At 46.2% G+C, this 20,457-nt stretch overlaps 1 protein-coding gene across 7 annotated transcripts in view; it reads left to right on the top strand.

Moving 5' to 3' along the window:
- Positions 1–20,457, top strand: part of LOC115125746 (arf-GAP with Rho-GAP domain, ANK repeat and PH domain-containing protein 1-like) — a 183,461-nt gene that overhangs the window by 14,552 nt on the left and 148,452 nt on the right. For all 7 annotated transcript variants that reach the window (XM_065024262.1, XM_065024259.1, XM_065024261.1 and 4 more), the window contains exon 2: positions 14,985–16,214. In XM_065024262.1, the coding sequence (XP_064880334.1) occupies positions 15,082–16,214 (1,133 nt within the window). In that variant the 5' untranslated portion in view covers positions 14,985–15,081. The remainder of the gene's footprint in view (positions 1–14,984; positions 16,215–20,457) is intronic.

Below are 20,457 nucleotides of genomic sequence, written 5' to 3'. Positions count from 1 at the left end.
GTGATTTTATTGCGATTCGATGTTCCAACATATTGTTCACCATAGGTCTGCTGCAGAGGAATAAGAGAGAACCTTGAGAGCCAGTCATGGAAATAGAAGTGCTGAAAACAAATGGTCTACATATTTAAAAAGAAGATGGAGAATAAGATATGAAGGAAAAAATATTGGAATTTTGATGGAGGTACAGCCAACTAGTGCAAAAATATATTGCGATATTGTCAAAACCATACGATATATGTAACTATGGATGTTTTTTTTTTCATTATTGAATATCACCTTGCGTCTGGATTGACCTGGCTGCTCCCCATCCCTCCCTGGACTTCGAAAAGATCTGTCCAGACTGTGTTGTGTACTTTCCTTACACAGTCTTTTAATCCCAGCGCTGAGCTTGTCGTCGTATATATGTGTGTGTTTTTGTATAAATCTAAATTATTTTGGCTGACTGGCACTGATGTCACAGCTAGTGGCTGCTGACTAACAAAGTACCCCACCATACTCAGTAATCACAATGGGTCAGAGATACATTTTCTTTTAAAGCTTCCCGTTTCACGTCTCTTATAGCGTCTTGTCTGATTTGACCATATTGGGATGGTGACCTTTTGGATGATGACCCTATATCTGTAGTACCATTTTGTATGTTTATCTCTTTTCATGAGACAGAGAGGATGGAGGAGAGTGAAGGGGAGCTAGAAGGAGACAGAAATAGCCTAGATATTGTGTATGTGTGTGGTTTGATCTCAGTGGCTCTTTGAGGTCGTTGGCTGAGTCAGCATGTTTACACCTCTGTCTGTCTGTGAGGCCCCGAGATGAGTGACTGGAGATGTCTGTGTGTGTGAGAAGAGTCAGGCGTTTCTTTTATTTAGTTTGCTAAACAGGCAACCTGTGGTGTGAAACAGAGGTGTTACAATGCAGAGAAAAAGAGTATGAGCGAAAGAGAAGGTAGTTGAGGATAAAGCAGTAGCTCATTTTGAGATAAGGTGGGGAGACTCAACAGTAGCTCATATTGAGATAAGGTGGGGAGACTCAACAGTAGCTCATATTGAGATAAGGCGGGGAGACTCAACAGTAGCTCATATTGAGATGAGTAGCTCATTTTGAGATAAGGCGGGGAGACTCAACAGTAGCTCATATTGAGATAAGGTGGGAGACTCAACAGTAGCTCATATTGAGATTCAACAGTAGCTCATATTGAGATAAGGTGGGGAGACTCAACAGTAGCTCATATTGAGATAAGGTGGGGAGACTCAACAGTAGCTCATATTGAGATAAGGTGGGGAGACTCAACAGTAGCTCATATTGAGATAAGGCGGGGAGACTCAACAGTAGCTCATATTGAGATAAGGTGGGGAGACTCAACAGTAGCTCATATTGAGATAAGGTGGGGAGACTCAACAGTAGCTCATATTGAGATAAGGCGGGGAGACTCAACAGTAGCTCACAGCCCTTTCTGAGAGGGCAGCTTATAAAGAACTTGAGTTTAACTCTGGCATTGTGTGTTTTATGTGTACTTGAAAGGGGATGTGAAGCTTGACACCCACACAATCTCTTACTTCCCTTAAAGAATGTCAAAGATGTGTCAGGTAACTCTCTTAATCGGTGTCTAAAATCACAGCTCTGTCCTGTCCATATGAATCCCCCTGGCCCCTTTACTCTGTGTGTCTGTTTTTGTTTTCTGTTGCCCAGGTAACAGAATGCCTCGTTGTTGCTGCAGTATAGAAACATGGTTATAACCAGCCTGGAGAGAGAGATGGTTTAGCCTCCACAGGTTGTAGGGCAGGGTCAATAGAGACCTGAACTGGGTACCACTATGGAATGCACACAACACAGGATCATCAAAAATGCAGTTTATTACAAGAAGGTTCAAATAAGCTGTAGGGGCCAGCAGACTCAGAGTGGCAATCCAAAAAGGGTTACAGTTTCAGTGTCTCCAGTACATGCAGTTTAAGTAGTGTAGCTCAGGCACAGCAAATATCAAGTTTGGTGTGGGACTTGGAGACAGCAGCAGTTCTGTCCTTTCCCTTCCTCTTGGCTCTCAGAAATGCAGACATTTTAAGAGGCGATGGTCACAATCACACCTGCAATCAATTAACACCAGCAATAAATGAACAGAAATAACCAATTAGTTCAAATAGACCGATAGCAACCTCACAGTTCAATCTCATGACTACCATATTACATCTAATAGAGGCACCTCCACCCTGTTCCAAGATGGACACAGTGATAGATGGACATTCTGGAAATATAGATGTACAGTATATGCTTAGAAAGAGAAGACAAGAGAAACTAAGTCATTCATGCTTGAAGGAGTGAAAGGGGAAGATGGCAGAAATAGACAGAAGATGAACACATTGTATGCAGTACCAGTCAGAAGTTGGACACACCTACTCATTCAAGGGTTTTTCTTTATTTTTTAAAACTATTTTCTACATTGTAGAATTATAGTGAAGATGTCAAAACCATGAAATAACACACATGGAATCATGTGGTAACCAAGAAAGTGTAAAACAAATCAAAATATATTATTTTAGATCCTTTAAAGTAGCCACGCTCGACACGATCCTGTCTCGGAGCTCTACGGAAAATTACTTCGACCTCATTGCTTAGTTTTTGCTCTGACATGCACTGTCAACTGTGGGACCTTATATAGATAGGTGTGTGCCTGGACTCCAATCAAGTTGTAGAAGCATCTCAAGGATGATCATTGGAAACAAGATGCACCTAAACTACATTTCTAGTCTCAATGCAAAGGGTTTGAATACTTATCTAAATAAAGTTTTTTTATATATTAACACAGCTAAAAAAAGAAACGTCCATTTTTCAGGACCTTGTCTTTCAAAGATAATTCGTAAAAAAACAGAACTTCACAGATCTTCATTGTAAAGGGTTTAAACACTGTTTCCCATGCTAGTTCAATTAACCATAAACAATTCATGAACTTGCACCTGTGGAACGGTCGTTAAGACACTAACCGCTTACAGACGGTAGGTAATTAAGGTCACAGTTCTGAAAACTTAGGACACTAAAGAGGCCTTTCTACTGACTCACGCTCATCTGCGTGAATGTGCCTTAGGCATGCTGTAAGGAAGCGTGAGGACTGCAGATGTGGCTAGGGCAGTAAATTGCAATGTCCGTCCTAGAGGTCGACCGAGTATGATTTCTTTCAACGCCGATACCGATTATTGGAGGACCAAAAAAGCCGATACCGATTAATCGGTATTTGTAATAATGACAATTACAACAATATTGAAAGAACACTTATTTTAACTTAATATAATACATACAAATCTATTTAGCCTCAAATAAATAATGAAACATGTTTAAATAATGCAAAAACAAAGTGTTGGAGAAGTAAAAGTGCAATATGTGCCATGTAAAAAAAGTTAACGTTTGAGTTCCTTGCTCAGAACATGAGAACATATGAAAGTTGGTGGTTCCTTTTAACATGAGACTTCAATATTCCAAGGTAAGAGATTTTAGGTTGTAGTTATAGTATTTTTAGGACTATTTCTATCTATACGATTTGTTTTTCATTAACCTTTGACTATTGGATGTTCTTATAGGCACTTTAGTATTGCCAGTGTAACAGCATAGCTTCCGTCCCTCTCCTCGCCCCTACCTGGGCTCGAACCAGGAACACATCGACAACAGCCACACTCGAAGCAGAGTTACCCATCGCTCCACAAAAGCCGAGGCCCTTGCAGAGCAAGGGTAATAACTACTCCAAGTCTCAGAGCGAGTGACGTTTGAAACGCTATTAGCGCACATCCAGCTAACTAGCTAGCCATTTCACATCGGTTACACCAGCCATTAGGCTGATAGGCTTGAAGTCATAAACAGCGCTGTGCTTGTGAAGAGCTGCTGGCAAAACGCACAAAAGTGCTGTTTGAATGAATGCTTACGAGCCTGCTGCTGCCTACCATCGCTCAGTCAGACTGCTCTATCAAATCAGTGACTTAATTATAACATAATAACACACAGAAATATGAGCCTTTAGTCATTAATATGGTCGAATCCGGAAACTATAATTTCGAAAACAAAACATTTATTATTTCAGTGAAATACGGAACCGTTCGGTATTTTATCTAACGGGTGGCATCCCTAAGTCAAAATATTCTTGTTACATTGCACAACCTTCAATGTTATGTCATAATTACGTAAAATTCTGGCAAATTAGTTTGCAATGAGCCAGGCAGCCCAAACTGTTGCATATACCCTGACTCTTCGTGCAATGAACGCATGAGAAATTACACAATTTCACCTGGTTAATATTGCCTGCTAACCTGGATTTCTTTTAGCTAAATATGCAGGTTTAAAAATATATACTTCTGTGTATTGATTTAAAGAAAGGCATTGGTGTTTATGGTTAGGTACAGTCGTCAACGATTGTGCTTTTTTCACAAATGCGCTTTTGTTAAATCATCCCCCAGCGTTGCATCGATTTATATGCAACACAGGACACACTAGATAAACTAGTAATGTCATCAACCATGTGTAGTTATAACTAGTGATTATGATTGATTGTTTGTTTTTTATAAGATAAGTTTAATGCTAGCTAGCAACTTAACTTGCCTTCTGCTGCATTCGCGTAACAGGCAGGTTCCTCATGGAGTGCAATGAGAGGCAGGTGGTTAGAGCGTTGGACGAGTTAACTGTAAGGTTGCAAGATTAGATCCCCCCGAGCTGACATGGTGAAAATCTGTTGTTCTGCCCCGGAACACGGCAGTACTGTTCCTAGGCTGTCATTGAAAATAAGAATGTGTTCTTAACTGACTTGCCTAGTTAAATAAAGGTATAAAAAATAGGCGCCCAAAAATGCAGATTTCCGATTGTTATGAAAACTTGAAATCGTCCCTAATTAATCAGCCATTCCGATTAATCGGTCGACCTGTAGTCCGTACTGTGAGATGCCAAAGACAGCGCTACAGGGAGACAGGACGGACAGCTGATCGTCCTCGCAGTGGCAGACCACGTGTAAGGATCGGGACATCTGAATATCACACCTGCGGGACAGGTACAGGATGGCAACAACTACTGCCTGAGTTACACCAGGAACGCACATCAGTTCTCAGACTTTTTTATTTTAATTTAATTTATTTTACCTTTTATTTTACCTTTATTTAACTAGGCAAGTCAGTTAAGAACAAATTCTTATTTTCAATGACGGCCTAGGAACAGTGGGTTAACTGCCTGTTCAGGGGCAGAACGACAGATTTGTACCTTGTCAGCTCGGGGGTTTGAACTTGCAACCTTCCGGTTACTAGTCCAACTCTCTAACCACTAGGCTACCCTGCACAAACCCCTGTCGCTGGACCAGACAGGACTGGCAAAAAGTGCTCTTCACTGACGAGTCGCGGTTTTGTCTCACCAGGGGTGATGGTCAGATTCATGTTTATCATTTACATTTACATTTAAGTCATTTAGCAGACGCTCTTATCCAGAGCGACTTACAAATTGGTGCTTTCACCTTATGACATCCAGTGGAACAGCCACTTTACAATAGTGCATCTAGGTCTTTTAAGGGGGTGAGAAAGATTACTTTATCCTATCCTAGGTATTCCTTAAAGAGGTGGGGTTTCAGGTGTCTCCGGAAGGTGGTGATTGACTCCGCTGTCCTGGCGTCGTGAGGGAGTTTGTTCCACCATTGGGGGGCCAGAGCAGCGAACAGTTTTGACTGGGCTGAGCGGGAACTGTACTTCCTCAGTGGTAGGGAGGCGAGCAGGCCAGAGGTGGATGAACGCAGTGCCCTTGTTTGGGTGTAGGGCCTGATCAGAGCCTGGAGGTACTGAGGTGCCGTTCCCCTCACAGCTCCGTAGGCAAGCACCATGGTCTTGTAGCGGATGCGAGCTTCAACTGGAAGCCAGTGGAGAGAGCGGAGGAGCGGGGTGACGTGAGAGAACTTGGGAAGGTTGAACACCAGACGGGCTGCGGCGTTCTGGATGAGTTGTAGGGGTTTAATGGCACAGGCAGGGAGCCCAGCCAACAGCGAGTTGCAGTAATCCAGACGGGAGATGACAAGTGCCTGGATTAGGACCTGCGCCGCTTCCTGTGTGAGGCAGGGTCGTACTCTGCGGATGTTGTAGAGCATGAACCTACAGGAACGGGCCACCGCCTTGATGTTATTTGAGAACGACAGGGTGTTGTCCAGGATCACGCCAAGGTTCTTAGCGCTCTGGGACGAGGACACAATGGAGTTGTCAACCGTGATGGCGAGATCATGGAACGGGCAGTCCTTCCCCGGGAGGAAGAGCAGCTCCGTCTTGCCGAGGTTCAGCTTGAGGTGATGATCCGTCATCCACACTGATATGTCTGCCAGACATGCAGAGATGCGATTCGCCACCTGGTCGTCAGAAGGGGGAAAGGAGAAGATTAATTGTGTGTCGTCTGCATAGCAATGATAGGAGAGACCATGTGAGGTTATGACAGAGCCAAGTGACTTGGTGTATAGCGAGAATAGGAGAGGGCCTAGAACAGAGCCGTGGGGGACACCAGTGGTGAGAGCACGTGGTGAGGAGACGGATTCTCGCCACGCCACCTGGTAGGAGCGACCTGTCAGGTAGGACGCAATCCAAGCGTGGGCCGCGCCGGAGATGCCCAACTCGGAGAGGGTGGAGAGGAGGATCTGATGGTTCACAGTATCGAAGGCAGCCGATAGGTCTAGAAGGATGAGAGCAGAGGAGAGAGAGTTAGCTTTAGCAGTGCGGAGCGCCTCCGTGATACAGAGAAGAGCAGTCTCAGTTGAATGACTAGTCTTGAAACCTGACTGATTTGGATCAAGAAGGTCATTCTGAGAGAGATAGCGGGAGAGCTGGCCAAGGACGGCACGTTCAAGAGTTTTGGAGAGAAAAGAAAGAAGGGATACTGGTCTGTAGTTGTTGACATCGGAGGGATCGAGTGTAGGTTTTTTCAGAAGGGGTGCAACTCTCACTCTCTTGAAGACGGAAGGGACGTAGCCAGCGGTCAGGGATGAGTTGATGAGCGAGGTGAGGTAAGGGAGAAGGTCACCGGAGATGGTCTGGAGAAGAGAGGAGGGGATAGGGTCAAGCGGGCAGGTTGTTGGGCGACCGGCCGTCACAAGACGCGAGATGTCATCTGGTGAGAGAGGGGAGAAAGAGGTCAGAGCACAGGGTAGGGCAGTGTGAGCAGAACCAGCGGTGTCGTTTGACTTAGCAAACGAGGATCGGATGTCGTCGACCTTCTTTTCAAAATGGTTGACGAAGTCATCTGCAGAGAGGGAGGAGGGGGAGGGGGAGGAGGATTCAAGAGGGAGGAGAAGGTGGCAAAGAGCTTCCTAGGGTTAGAGGCAGATGCTTGGAATTTAGAGTGGTAGAAAGTGGCTTTAGCAGCAGAGACAGAGGAGGAAAATGTAGAGAGGAGGGAGTGAAAGGATGCCAGGTCCGCAGGGAGGCGAGTTTTCCTCCATTTCCGCTCGGCTGCCCGGAGCCCTGTTCTGTGAGCTCGCAATGAGTCGTCGAGCCACGGAGCGGGAGGGGAGGACCGAGCCGGCCTGGAGGATAGGGGACATAGAGAGTCAAAGGATGCAGAAAGGGAGGAGAGGAGGGTTGAGGAGGCAGAAACAGGAGATAGGTTGGAGAAGGTTTGAGCAGAGGGAAGAGATGATAGGATGGAAGAGGAGAGAGTAGCGGGGGAGAGAGAGCGAAGGTTGGGACGGCGCGATACCATCCGAGTAGGGGCAGTGTGGGAAGTGTTGGATGAGAGCGAGAGGGAAAAGGTTACAAGGTAGTGGTCGGAGACTTGGAGGGAGTTGCAATGAGGTTAGTGGAGGAACAGCATCTAGTAAAGATGAGGTCGAGCGTATTGCCTGCCTTGTGAGTAGGGGGGAAGGTGAGAGGGTGAGGTCAAAAGAGGAGAGGAGTGGAAAGAAGGAGGCAGAGAGGAATGAGTCAAAGGTAGACGTGGGGAGGTTAAAGTCGCCCAGAACTGTGAGAGGTGAGCCGTCCTCAGGAAAGGAGCTTATCAAGGCATCAAGCTCATTGATGAACTCTCCGAGGGAACCTGGAGGGCGATAAATGATAAGGATGTTAAGCTTGAAAGGGCTGGTAACTGTGACAGCATGGAATTCAAAGGAGGCGATAGACAGATGGGTAAGGGGAGAAAGAGAGAATGACCACTTGGGAGAGATGAGGATCCCGGTGCCACCACCCCGCTGACCAGAAGCTCTCGGGGTGTGCGAGAGCACGTGGGCGGACGAAGAGAGAGCAGTAGGAGTAGCGGTGTTGTCTGTGGTGATCCATGTTTCCGTCAGAGCCAAGAAGTCGAGGGACTGGAATGAGGCATAGGCTGAGATGAACTCTGCCTTGTTGGCCGCAGATCGGCAGTTCCAGAGGCTACCGGAGACCTGGAACTCCACGTGGGTCGTGCGCTCTGGGACCACCAGATTAGGGTGGCCGCGGCCATGCGGTGTGGAGCGTTTGTATGGTCTGTGCAGAGAGGAGAGAACAGGGATAGACAGACACATAGTTGACAGGCTAGAGAAGAGGCTACGCTAATGCAGAGGAGATTGGAATGACAAGTGGACTACACGTCTCGAATGTTCAGAAAGTTAAGCTTACGTAGCAAGAATCTAATTGACTAAAATGATTAAAATGATACAGTACTGCTGAGGTAGGCTAGCTGTGTTGTTGACACTACCCTAATCAAGTCGTTCCGTTGAGTGTGAAGTTTCTACAATGCTGCTTTTCGGGGCTAGCTGGCTAGCTAGCAGTGTTGGTTACGTTACGTTGCGTTAGGAGAACGACAATAGCTGGCTAGCTAACCTAGAAAATCGCTCTAGACTACACAATTATCTTTGAAACAAAGACGGCTATGTAGCTAGCTATGTAGCTAGCTACGATCAAACAAATCACACCGTTGGGACTGTAATGAAATGAAATGAAAATGTCATACTACCTGTGGAGCGAAGCGGAATGCGACCGGAATGCGAAAGTTCTATTCAGTAGACGTTGGCTGGCTATTGGCTAGGTAGGAGTGTCTCCTACGTTAAGGACGACAAAATAGCTGGCTAGCTAACCTCGGTAAATTAAGATAATCACTCTAAGACTACACACTCTAACTACACAATTATCTTGGATACGAAGACAGCAAAGACAACTATGTAGCTAGCTAACACTACACTAATCAAGTCGTTCAGTTGAGTGTGATAGTTACTACAGTGCTACGGTAGACGGTGAACGTGTTGGGCAGATAGGAGACGACGAAATACGATAATTACGCAATTATCTTTGATACAACGACGACTATGTAGCTAGCTAAGAAGAAATTGCTAAGATTAGACAAATCAGACCGTTGTACTATAATGAAATGTAATGAAATGTAATGAAAAAGTTATACAACCTGCAGACCGAAGCGCGGATGCGACCGGCTCGCTCCAACCCGGAAGTAAAGTTTATCATCGAAGGAATGAGCGTTACACTGAGGCCTGTACTCTGGAGCGTGATCGATTTGTTTGGTGGAGGGTCCGTCATGGTCTGGGGTGCTGTGTCACAGCATCATTGGACTGAGCTTGTTGTCATTGCAGGCAATCTCAACGCTGTGCGTTACAGGGAAGACATCCTCCTCCCTCATGTAGTACCCTTCCTGCAGGCTCATCCTGACATGACCCTCCAGCATGACAATGCCACCAGCCATACTGCTCGTTCTGTGCGTGATTTCCTGCAAGACAGGAATGTCAGTGTTCTGCAATGGCCAGCGAAGAGTCCGGATCTCAATCCCATTGAGCACGCCTGGGACCTGTTAGATCGAAGGGCGAGGGTGGACGATTGGGGTAACATCTCACAGCAAGAGCTGGCAAATCTGGTGCAGTCTGGTGCAGTCCATGAGGAGGAGATGCACTGCAGTACTTAGTATCTGGTGTGGCCACCAGCTGCATTGACTGTTACTTTTGATTTTGACCCCCCCCCTTTGTTCAGGGACACATTATTCCATTTCTGTTAGTCACATGTCTGCGGAACTTGTTCAGTTTATGTCTCAGTTGTTGAATCTTGTTACAGTGCCTTGCGAAAGTATTCGGCCCCCTTGAACTTTGCGACCTTTTGCCACATTTCAGGCTTCAAACATAAAGGAATAAAACTGTATTTTTTTGTGAAGAATCAACAAGTGGGACACAATCATGAAGTGGAACGACATTTATTGGATATTTCAAACTTTTTTAACAAATCAAAAACTGAAATATTGGGCGTGCAAAATTATTCAGCCCCCTTAAGTTAATACTTTGTAGCGCCACCTTTTGCTGCGATTACAGCTGTAAGTCGCTTGGGGTATGTCTCTATCAGTTTTGCACATCGAGAGACTGACATTTTTTCCCATTCCTCCTTGCAAAACAGCTCGAGCTCAGTGAGGTTGGATGGAGAGCATTTGTGAACAGCAGTTTTCAGTTCTTTCCACAGATTCTCGATTGGATTCAGGTCTGGACTTTGACTTGGCCATTCTAACACCTGGATATGTTTATTTTTGAACCATTCCATTGTAGATTTTGCTTTATGTTTTGGATCATTGTCTTGTTGGAAGACAAATCTCCGTCCCAGTCTCAGGTCTTTTGCAGACTCCATCAGGTTTTCTTCCAGAATGGTCCTGTATTTGGCTCCATCCATCTTCCCATCAATTTTAACCATCTTCCCTGTCCCTGCCGAAGAAAAGCAGGCCCAAACCATGATGCTGCCAACACCATGTTTGACAGTGGGGATAGTGTGTCAGGGTGATGAGCTGTGTTGCTTTTACGCCAAACATAACGTTTTGCATTGTTGCCAAAAAGTTCAATTTTGGTTTCATCTGACCAGAGCACCTTCTTCCACATGTTTGGTGTGTCTCCCAGGTGGCTTGTGGCAAACTTTAAACGACACTTTTTATGGATATCTTTAAGAAATGGCTTTCTTCTTGCCACTCTTCCATAAAGGCCAGATTTGTGCAATATACGACTGATTGTTGTCCTATGGACAGAGTCTCCCACCTCAGCTGTAGATCTCTGCAGTTCATCCAGAGTGATCATGGGCCTCTTGGCTGCATCTCTGATCAGTCTTCTCCTTGTAAGAGCTGAAAGTTTAGAGGGACGGCCAGGTCTCGGTAGATTTGCAGTGGTCTGATACTCCTTCCATTTCAATATTATCGCTTGCACAGTGCTCCTTGGGATGTTTAAAGCTTGGGAAATCTTTTTGTATCCAAATCCGGCTTTAAACTTCTTCACAACAGTATCTCGGACCTGCCTGGTGTGTTCCTTGTTCTTCATGATGCTCTCTGAGACTATCACAGTGCAGGTGCATTTATACGGAGACTTGATTACACACCGGTGGATTGTATTTATCATCATTAGTAATTTAGGTCAACATTGGATCATTCAGAGATCCTCACTGAACTTCTGGAGAGAGTTTGCTGCACTGAAAGTAAAGGGGCTGAATAATTTTGCACGCCCAATTTTTCAGTTTTTGATTTGTTAAAAAAGTTTGAAATATCCAATAAATGTCGTTCCAATACATGATTGTGTCCCACTTGTTGTTGATTCTTCACAAACAAATACAGTTTTATATCTTTATGTTTGAAGCCTGAAATGTGGCAAAAGGTTGCAAAGTTCAAGGGGGCCGAATACTTTCGCAAGGCACTGTATGTTCCTACAAATATTTACACATGTTAAGCTTGCTGAAAATAAACGCAGTTGACAGTGAGAAGACATGTAATTTTTTGTAAAAACCTGTCTTCGCTTTTCATTACGTGGTATTGTATGTAGATTGATAAGACACATTTGTATTTAATGAGAGAGAGAGAGAGAGCTCTGTGATCTCTGGCCTGTCAGTTAGAGGAAGGACAGGAAATACCACAGGAAATGATTTGCACTTATTTTACAGACACTGATGTCCTTCTTCACACTTTCCCAAATGGTGTCCATTTAACATGCAAAATAGACACGGGTTGTGTGTCCCCCTCCACATAGAGGCACCTACCCACCCCTCTGGTTTAGAAGTACAGGTAGTTGTGTGTGTCCCTCCACATAGAGGCACCTACCCACCCCTCTGTTTTAGAAGTACAGGTAGTTGTGTGTCCCCCTCCACATAGAGGCACCTACCCACCCCTCTGGTTTAGAAGTACAGGTAGTTGTGTGTGTCCCTTCACATAGAGGCACCTACCCACCCCTCTGTTTTAGAAGTACAGGTAGTTGTGTGTGTCCCTTCACATAGAGGCACCTACCCACCCCTCTGTTTTAGAAGTACAGGTAGTTGTGTGTGTCCCTTCACATAGAGGCACCTACCCACCCCTCTGTTTTAGAAGTACAGGTAGTTGTGTGTGTCCCTCCACATAGAGGCACCTACCCACCCCTCTGTTTTAGAAGTACAGGTAGTTGTGTGTGTCCCTCCACATAGAGGCACCTACCCACCCCTCTGTTTTAGAAGTACAGGTAGTTGTGTGTCCCCCTCCACATAGAGGCACCTACCCACCCCTCTGGTTTAGAAGTACAGGTAGTTGTGTGTGTCCCTTCACATAGAGGCACCTACCCACCCCTCTGTTTTAGAAGTACAGGTAGTTGTGTGTGTCCCTTCACATAGAGGCACCTACCCACCCCTCTGTTTTAGAAGTACAGGTAGTTGTGTGTGTCCCTTCACATAGAGGCACCTACCCACCCCTCTGTTTTAGAAGTACAGGTAGTTGTGTGTGTCCCTCCACATAGAGGCACCTACCCACCCCTCTGTTTTAGAAGTACAGGTAGTTGTGTGTGTCCCTCCACATAGAGGCACCTACCCACCCCTCTGTTTTAGAAGTACAGGTAGTTGTGTGTCCCCCTCCACATAGAGGCACCTACCCACCCCTCTGTTTTAGAAGTACAGGTAGTTGTGTGTGTCCCTCCACATAGAGGCACCTACCCACCCCTCTGTTTTAGAAGTACAGGTAGTTGTGTGTCCCCCTCCACATAGAGGCACCTACCCACCCCTCTGGTTTAGAAGTACAGGTAGTTGTGTGTGTCCCTCCACATAGAGGCACCTACCCACCCCTCTGTTTTAGAAGTACAGGTAGTTGTGTGTGTCCCTTCACATAGAGGCACCTACCCACCCCTCTGGTTTAGAAGTACAGGTAGTTGTGTGTCCCCCTCCACATAGAGGCACCTACCCACCCCTCTGGTTTAGAAGTACAGGTAGTTGTGTGTGTCCCTCCACATAGAGGCACCTACCCACCCCTCTGTTTTAGAAGTACAGGTAGTTGTGTGTGTCCCTCCACATAGAGGCACCTACCCACCCCTCTGGTTTAGAAGTACAGGTAGTTGTGTGTGTCCCTCCACATAGAGGCACCTACCCACCCCTCTGGTTTAGAAGTACAGGTAGTTGTGTGTGTCCCTCCACATAGAGGCACCTACCCACCCCTCTGTTTTAGAAGTACAGGTAGTTGTGTGTCCCCCTCCACATAGAGGCACCTACCCACCCCTCTGTTTTAGAAGTACAGGTAGTTGTGTGTGTCCCTCCACATAGAGGCACCTACCCACCCCTCTGGTTTAGAAGTACAGGTAGTTGTGTGTGTCCCTCCACATAGAGGCACCTACCCACCCCTCTGTTTTAGAAGTACAGGTAGTTGTGTGTCCCCCTCCACATAGAGGCACCTACCCACCCCTCTGTTTTAGAAGTACAGGTAGTTGTGTGTGTCCCTCCACATAGAGGCACCTACCCACCCCTCTGGTTTAGAAGTACAGGTAGTTGTGTGTGTTGACTCTTGTGACGGGTCAGTGACACCACCTCTGTCCCACAGTCTGTTTCTGGTCTAATGGTTTTTTATGGTTGCAGAATAAAATAGTTCAACTATTGGACTGTTTTCTGCCTGGTACTAATGAGGTCGGTCTTATGCTGATGTGTGACTAGAAAATAAATATGTGTGTGTCTGTGTAATATGTGAGGTTTGCTGTCTTGTGTCACACAGCTCCTACATCCTTGTACAAAGTGTTCTCTTGTCCAATTTTTGAGTTACTTTTGAAACTATGAGATGGGGTAAACGTTTACTACAGTCATTTAGCAAAGGAGAAGAGTGTCCTCGTGCTGTACTACTGAGGCTCTACTGTAGTCACCAGTAGAGGAGGAACAGATAGTTATTACTTTAGTTCATGTATGAGAGAGAGAGGGAGAGAAATCTTAGCTGGTGGGTGTTTTTAGAGTGGACAGCACTGTTCTCGACCTCCATAGATTAAGATCTGCTGATCACTGACGGTAAGAGAGTTTAGGGAGATAAGATAAGCGTCTTCTCTCATACTGTGTGTGTGTGTGCATACTGTGTGTGTGTGTGTGTGTGTGCATACTGTGTGTGCATACTGTGTGTGTGTGTGTGTGCATACTGTGTGTGTGTGTGTGCGCATACTGTGTGTGTGTGTGTGTGCGCATACTGTGTGTGTGTGTGCGCATACTGTGTGTGTGTGTGCGTGCGCGCATACTGTGTGTGTGCGCGCGCGCATACTGTGTGTGTGTGCGCGCGCATACTGTGTGTGTGTGCGCGCATACTGTGTGTGTGTGCGCGAGCGCGCATACTGTGTGTGTGTGCGCGAGCGCGCATACTGTGTGTGTGTGCGCGAGCGAGCATACTGTGTGTGTGCGCGAGCATACTGTGTGTGTGCGCGAGCATACTGTGTGTGTGTGTGTGTGCGCGAGCATACTGTGTGCGTGCTAGCTGTTGGGTGTTTTGTGGTCTGTTTAGAGACAGTTGTCTCTTATCTGTGGTTAGAGAAGGTGAGAGAGAGAGGGGAAAAGGAAGGAAGAGAATTTGCCAACAGTAATGCTTTTGCTCTGGTGTCAACAGTGTGTTTTACAGTGGTGTTCATTGACCAAGAGGTGGAACTTGTTGATTTTCAAACAAAGATTCTACTCACTGTAGTCTTCTAACATCCTCTTTATGGGGTTGCCGTGGGGTTGTGTGTTTCTGTACGGAATATAAGTTAATTGTATTTACTGGATGTACACTTCTATTGATAAAGGTTGAATTCCTAATATATCTTCCTGTTTCTTCCACAGGTTTGATCTGAACACTGACTGGACACACACACATACATACACACAAGAACACATATATACACGTAGAGACACACACCCACTCAAACACACTGTGGTGATGTCTGAGGCGGACGGGTGTGTGTCGGTGTGGGAGTGGCTGTGTGTGCTGCATCTGGACCAGTATTTCCCAGTGTTCCAGGACGCGGGGTTTGGAACGCTGTTGGAATGCCAAGGGCTGACCCAGGATCAGCTGGAGACGATTGGAATCACATTGCCTGGACACCGCAAACGCATCCTAGCCAGCCTGCAAAAAACACTCCACACAAACACTCACACACACACTCACACACACCCAGAGAGTGAGCCCGACGCTCTACACACACACCTGGCTGCAGAGGGAGACCAGAGAGAGGAAGAGAGAGCAGTGTTCACAGACAGACCCAGCCCTGTGGGGAGTGAGATACCAGTCCCTGCACAGAGACCAGTGTCCAGAGGAGAGAGACCAGTCCCTGCACAGAGACCAGTGTCCAGAGGAGAGAGACCAGTCCCTGCACAGAGACCAGTGTCCAGAGGAGAGAGACCAGTCCCTGCACAGAGACCAGTCCCTAAGGAGAGATCAGTGTCCAGGGAAGGAGAGAGGGATGGAGAGAGACCAGTTCCTGCACAGAGACCAGTCCCTAAGGAGAGAACTAAGTACCGCTCTGTCCCTGTGGAGACATTGGACTGTGTCCAGACTTACCCTCGTCCCAACACTAGCCCCAGCCCTACCACCCCCCATTCTAGTGCCCAGGACTCCCCTTTACCCCCCATCCCACCTCGCAGCACTCCAAACTGCCCCCCACTACGCTTCATCCCCACCTCCCCTAAAAACTCCCCCACGGCACCCAAACCCAGATCTGAACATAACAACTTAAACACCCCAATCACTGTACCTCCTCCTAGCCTTACCACCAATCCCCTCACCTTACCCTACCCCAGGCCCTGCCCTGCACCTCTGGCTATCTACCCACCAGCCAGACACTCCCAGCAGGTGTGGGAGGGAGGAAGAAAGCCCTCCCCTGGTTCCCCCTCATCCTCATCCTCCTCTTCCTCCTCATTTGAACGATATGACCAGTCATCATCTGATCAAGGCGTGCCTCCCCTCCCCCCTAAAGTCTATGTGGTGGGGGCGGGCCCTAAAGAGCCTCATAGTCCTGCTCCAATCCCACATCGACCTCCTGTCTTGCCCTCCAGAACCACACCCACACAGAGGTAAGAGGGCCGCTGATTGGCTCCCAATGAGTTCTACTTCTGTCGTTTGTTCTATTGGACACAATCTAAACCAACAGGCTCAGATAAACTGCTTCCCTTTCTGAAGTGTGTGTGTGGTCAGAGTGAGGTTTCATAGGAACAGTAGTATCTCTGGCTGTGAGGCACTTCTCTTTTTCAGAGTGTTTGTCCATGGTTAACATCGCCCTCTACAGGGCAAAGTCAGTTTCCTCATGACATACCATATCCTGATCATATACACTTTGTCCACAAGGTTGTGACCCTGCTGCATCAGCACTTGGTATTGTGCTCTAAGGCCTACTGTACACTGACTCACTCTCAGTCTACGCCTACTGCTACTCAGAGAGAGTGTATCTCACAGAACCATGGGCAGTATTAGTTTACACTGAGTGTACATAACATTAAGAACCCCCTCCACCGCCCTCAGAACAGCCTCAATTCGTCGGAGAATAGACTCTACAAGGTGTCTAACGCGTCCCACAGGGATGCTGGTCCATGTTGACTCCAATGCTTCCCACAGTTGTGAAGTTGGCTGGATGTCCTTTGGATGGGAGACCATTCTTGATACACACAGGAAACTGTTGAGTGTGAAAAACCCAGCAGCTTTGCAGTTCTTGACACAAACCGGTGCTCCTGGCACCTACTATCATACCCTGTTCAAAGGGACTTAAATATTCCGTCTTGCCCATTCACCCTCTGAATGGCACTCATACACAATCCATGTCTCTGTTGTCTCAAGGCTTAAAAATCCTTCTTTAACCCGTCTCCTCTCCTTCACCTACACTGATTGAAGTGGATTTAACAAGTGACATCAATAAGGGATCATTAGCTTTCACCTGGATTCACCTGGTCAGTCTGTCATAGAAATAGCAGCTGTCCTTTTGTACAGTGTATATATCCTACTATCAATGGTCATGAGGACCTGTTATCAGTTACTACTGCAGTTTCACTGGTGATTCAGTAACCCAACTCTCTTTGTGTGTGTGTGCAGCCTGGTCTCTGTTAGAAAGATTAAGGAAGCAGAGAAGGCCTCACTCCCCAGCCTGGTCTCTGATAGAAAGATTAAGGAAGCAGAGAAGGCCTCACTCCCCAGCCTGGTGCCCAAATTGACTCTTTGTCTGGTGCGAGCTAGGGTATTCTACTCAGTGTATGTTGTGTGTGTGTGACACACAGTGTCTCTCTCTCTCTCTCTTGCGCTGTCTCAACCCACCTTTCTCTCTACCCAACCCTCTCTCGCTCTCTCTACCCACCCCTCTCTTGCTCTTTCTCTCTTTCTATCTCAATCTCTTTACAAAGGGAGAGAGAGAATGCAGGAAGTGTCTGCTTTTACTCTTTCTGAAGTAGCAACACCCCGCACTACGTCTCTAAAAGTGTTCTGTGCTTCCTTCTCTCCGCCCACCTGTGGCAGGCTCCTCCCTCTTTCAGTGAAACGTTAGTTCCTTTCTCCTCCTCCTCTGTGTGTTTATCGTTCCTCTCCAGTGAGGATGGCCCTGTTGGACATGCCAGGACAGGTGAGAATGACTCTCCTCTTCTCTCTGTTTTCCTTTCTGTTTCTCTTCCGCTGCCCCCCCTCGCCCTTCTCTCCTATTCAGGATCTCTGTGCTGTGTTGATGCTCATGCCCCTCCTCCCCCACTGAGTTTCACTTTGTGCTGTTTTGTGTTGATATTTTTGCAACTAGAGGCTGAGCCTACTGACGCTGAGAGATTTATAAGTGTGTGAGAGAGTGTATTTGTGTTCTGCTAGCAGCAGTTGAACAGTGTAGCTGTGTACAGAGACAAGGACACGGAAAGAAGCTGTTGCTGCAGTAGTTTTCTATTAGTGACTTCGGCCCAGTGATTTTGTTATTGTAAGGAGTGATTCAGGAAGGGAAGTGGATGTGACTGTGATGCTAATAGATCTCTCATCCCTCTGTAATTCAAGGAGTCGGCTATGTCTTTCCCACAGACTTGCTGGGGTGGTTTCACACTTGTGAAAGAGTTGGTTGGAGTTGTTTCAAAAAAGTTATACATTTAAACATGATCTCTTTTAGAGATGGAAGAATGCCAGTTCACACACACACACACACACACACACACACACACACACACACACACACACACACACACACACACACACACTCACTCACTCACTCAGTCCTGTTAGCCAGTGGGTGGGGTGTGTGCTATTAAAAACACACTGCCTGCAAACATGTGACAAGATGGACGGTTCACTTGGGGAACTTTAATTTGGGCCCTTGCCAGAGATGCACAATAGCACCCCACTGAAACTGAAGCTTCCAGAGCTGCTTGGCAAATGCATTATCCTGTGAGCTGCTCGGCAGATACATTATCCTGTGAGCTGCTCGGCAGATGCATTATCCTGTGAGCTGCTCGGCAGATACATTATCCTGTGAGCTGCTCGGCAGATACATTATCCTGTGAGTCGCAAAACCAAGGAGAGACCCTCTCTCTGGCCAGGGCCAGGTCATGCCAGCGCCTGTACCCACAAAACATCTCAGAGCATGAGTGCTGATCTAGGATGTGTCCATATAATCTTAGTCATTGTGTTTTTGAAAAGCCCAAACTGATCCTAGATCAGCTATTCTACTCTGAGATGCATTGTGGATACTGGCTCAGTGGATACTGGCTCAGAGCCTAGTGTGCCAGAGCAGGGACTCGGGGAGGGACACTGTGTACCAGTGATGTTCTTTATCTGTGTTCCAGACTAGGAGTCCTTGGTGCTCACAGGAATGGCCCTGGCTGCCTGCTTTAGGGGTTCTGCTGAAGCACACTGGGCCCTGGGGAATGAACGAGAGAGAGAGAGAGAGAGACTGTTAGTTCTGTTGTAGATAAGATGTGTGAACGTTGGGTCTGCTGTAAGCACATTTTCACATACTGTATGTTTTGTGGTATGCCTGTGGGCGGGGTGAGTTGGTGTGTGTAGGCGAGGGCGGGAAGGGTCATTGTTTCTGAAGCTTAACGATGTCCGCTGGACGGATACGAAGAGGTTATATTTAGTTCCCCTACTCCTACTCCGTCATTCCACCTCTCTGACCACCTCCTCCTGCCCCTGCCGATCTGGACAGCCTGGGCCATGGTACCCCAGATCGTAGGTGTATTGGTGTATATCATCACCCCTTGGTGTGTGTGTGCATGTCCCTCTGTCCGTCTTGTCAGTACTTGACTTGGGAAGGAGCTCACCGGAGCTGAGTACCACCACCTCATGTCCTACTGCTTGACTTCCTGTTCCTCTTATAGAATATTAACTCAACAGTATTATAGCGCTCCTGTTCCTCTTATAGAATATTAACTCAACAGTATTGTGTAGTCCCTGTTCCTCTTATAGAATATTATCTCAACAGTATTGTGTAGTCCCTGTTCCTCTTATATAATATTAACTCAACAGTATTGTGTAGTCCCTGTTCCTCTTATATAATATTAACTCAACAGTATTGTGTAGTCCCTGTTCCTCTTATAGAATATTAACTCAACAGTATTGTGTAGTCCCTGTTCCTCTTATAGAATATTATCTCAACAGTATTGTGTAGTCCCTGTTCCTCTTATATAATATTAACTCAACAGTATTGTGTAGTCCCTGTTCCTCTTATAGAATATTAACTCTACAGTATTGTTTTGTCCCTGTTCCTCTTATAGAATATTAACTCAACAGTATTGTGTTGTCCCTGTTCCTCTTATAGAATATTAACTCAACAGTATTGTGTTGTCCCTGTTCCTCTTATAGAATATTAACTCAACAGGATTGTGTAGTCCCTGTTCCTCTTATAGAATATTAACCCAACAGTATTGTGTAGTCCCTGTTCCTCTTAAAGAATATTAACTCAACAGTATTGTGTAGTCCCTGTTCCTCTTATAGAATATTAACCCAACAGTATTGTGTAGTCCCTGTTCCTCTTATAGAATATTAACCCAACAGTATTGTGTAGTCCCTGTTCCTCTTATAGAATATTAACTCAACAGTATTGTGTAGTCCCTGTTCCTCTTATAGAATATTAACTCAACAGTATTGTGTAGTCCCTGTTCCTCTTATATAATATTAACTCAACAGTATTGTGTAGTCCCTGTTCCTCTTATATAATATTAACAGTATTGTGTAGTCCCTGTTCCTCTTATAGAATATTAACTCAACAGTATTGTGTAGTCCCTGTTCCTCTTATAGAATATTAACTCAACAGTATTGTGTAGTCCCTGTTCCTCTTATAGAATATTAACTCAACAGTATTGTGGG

Source organism: Oncorhynchus nerka, linkage group LG11 (assembly GCF_034236695.1).
Source record: "Oncorhynchus nerka isolate Pitt River linkage group LG11, Oner_Uvic_2.0, whole genome shotgun sequence".
Lineage (NCBI taxonomy): Eukaryota > Metazoa > Chordata > Actinopteri > Salmoniformes > Salmonidae > Oncorhynchus > Oncorhynchus nerka.
The sequence above is the reverse complement of the archived record's forward strand: the minus strand, read 5'-3'. Positions and strand labels throughout refer to the sequence as shown.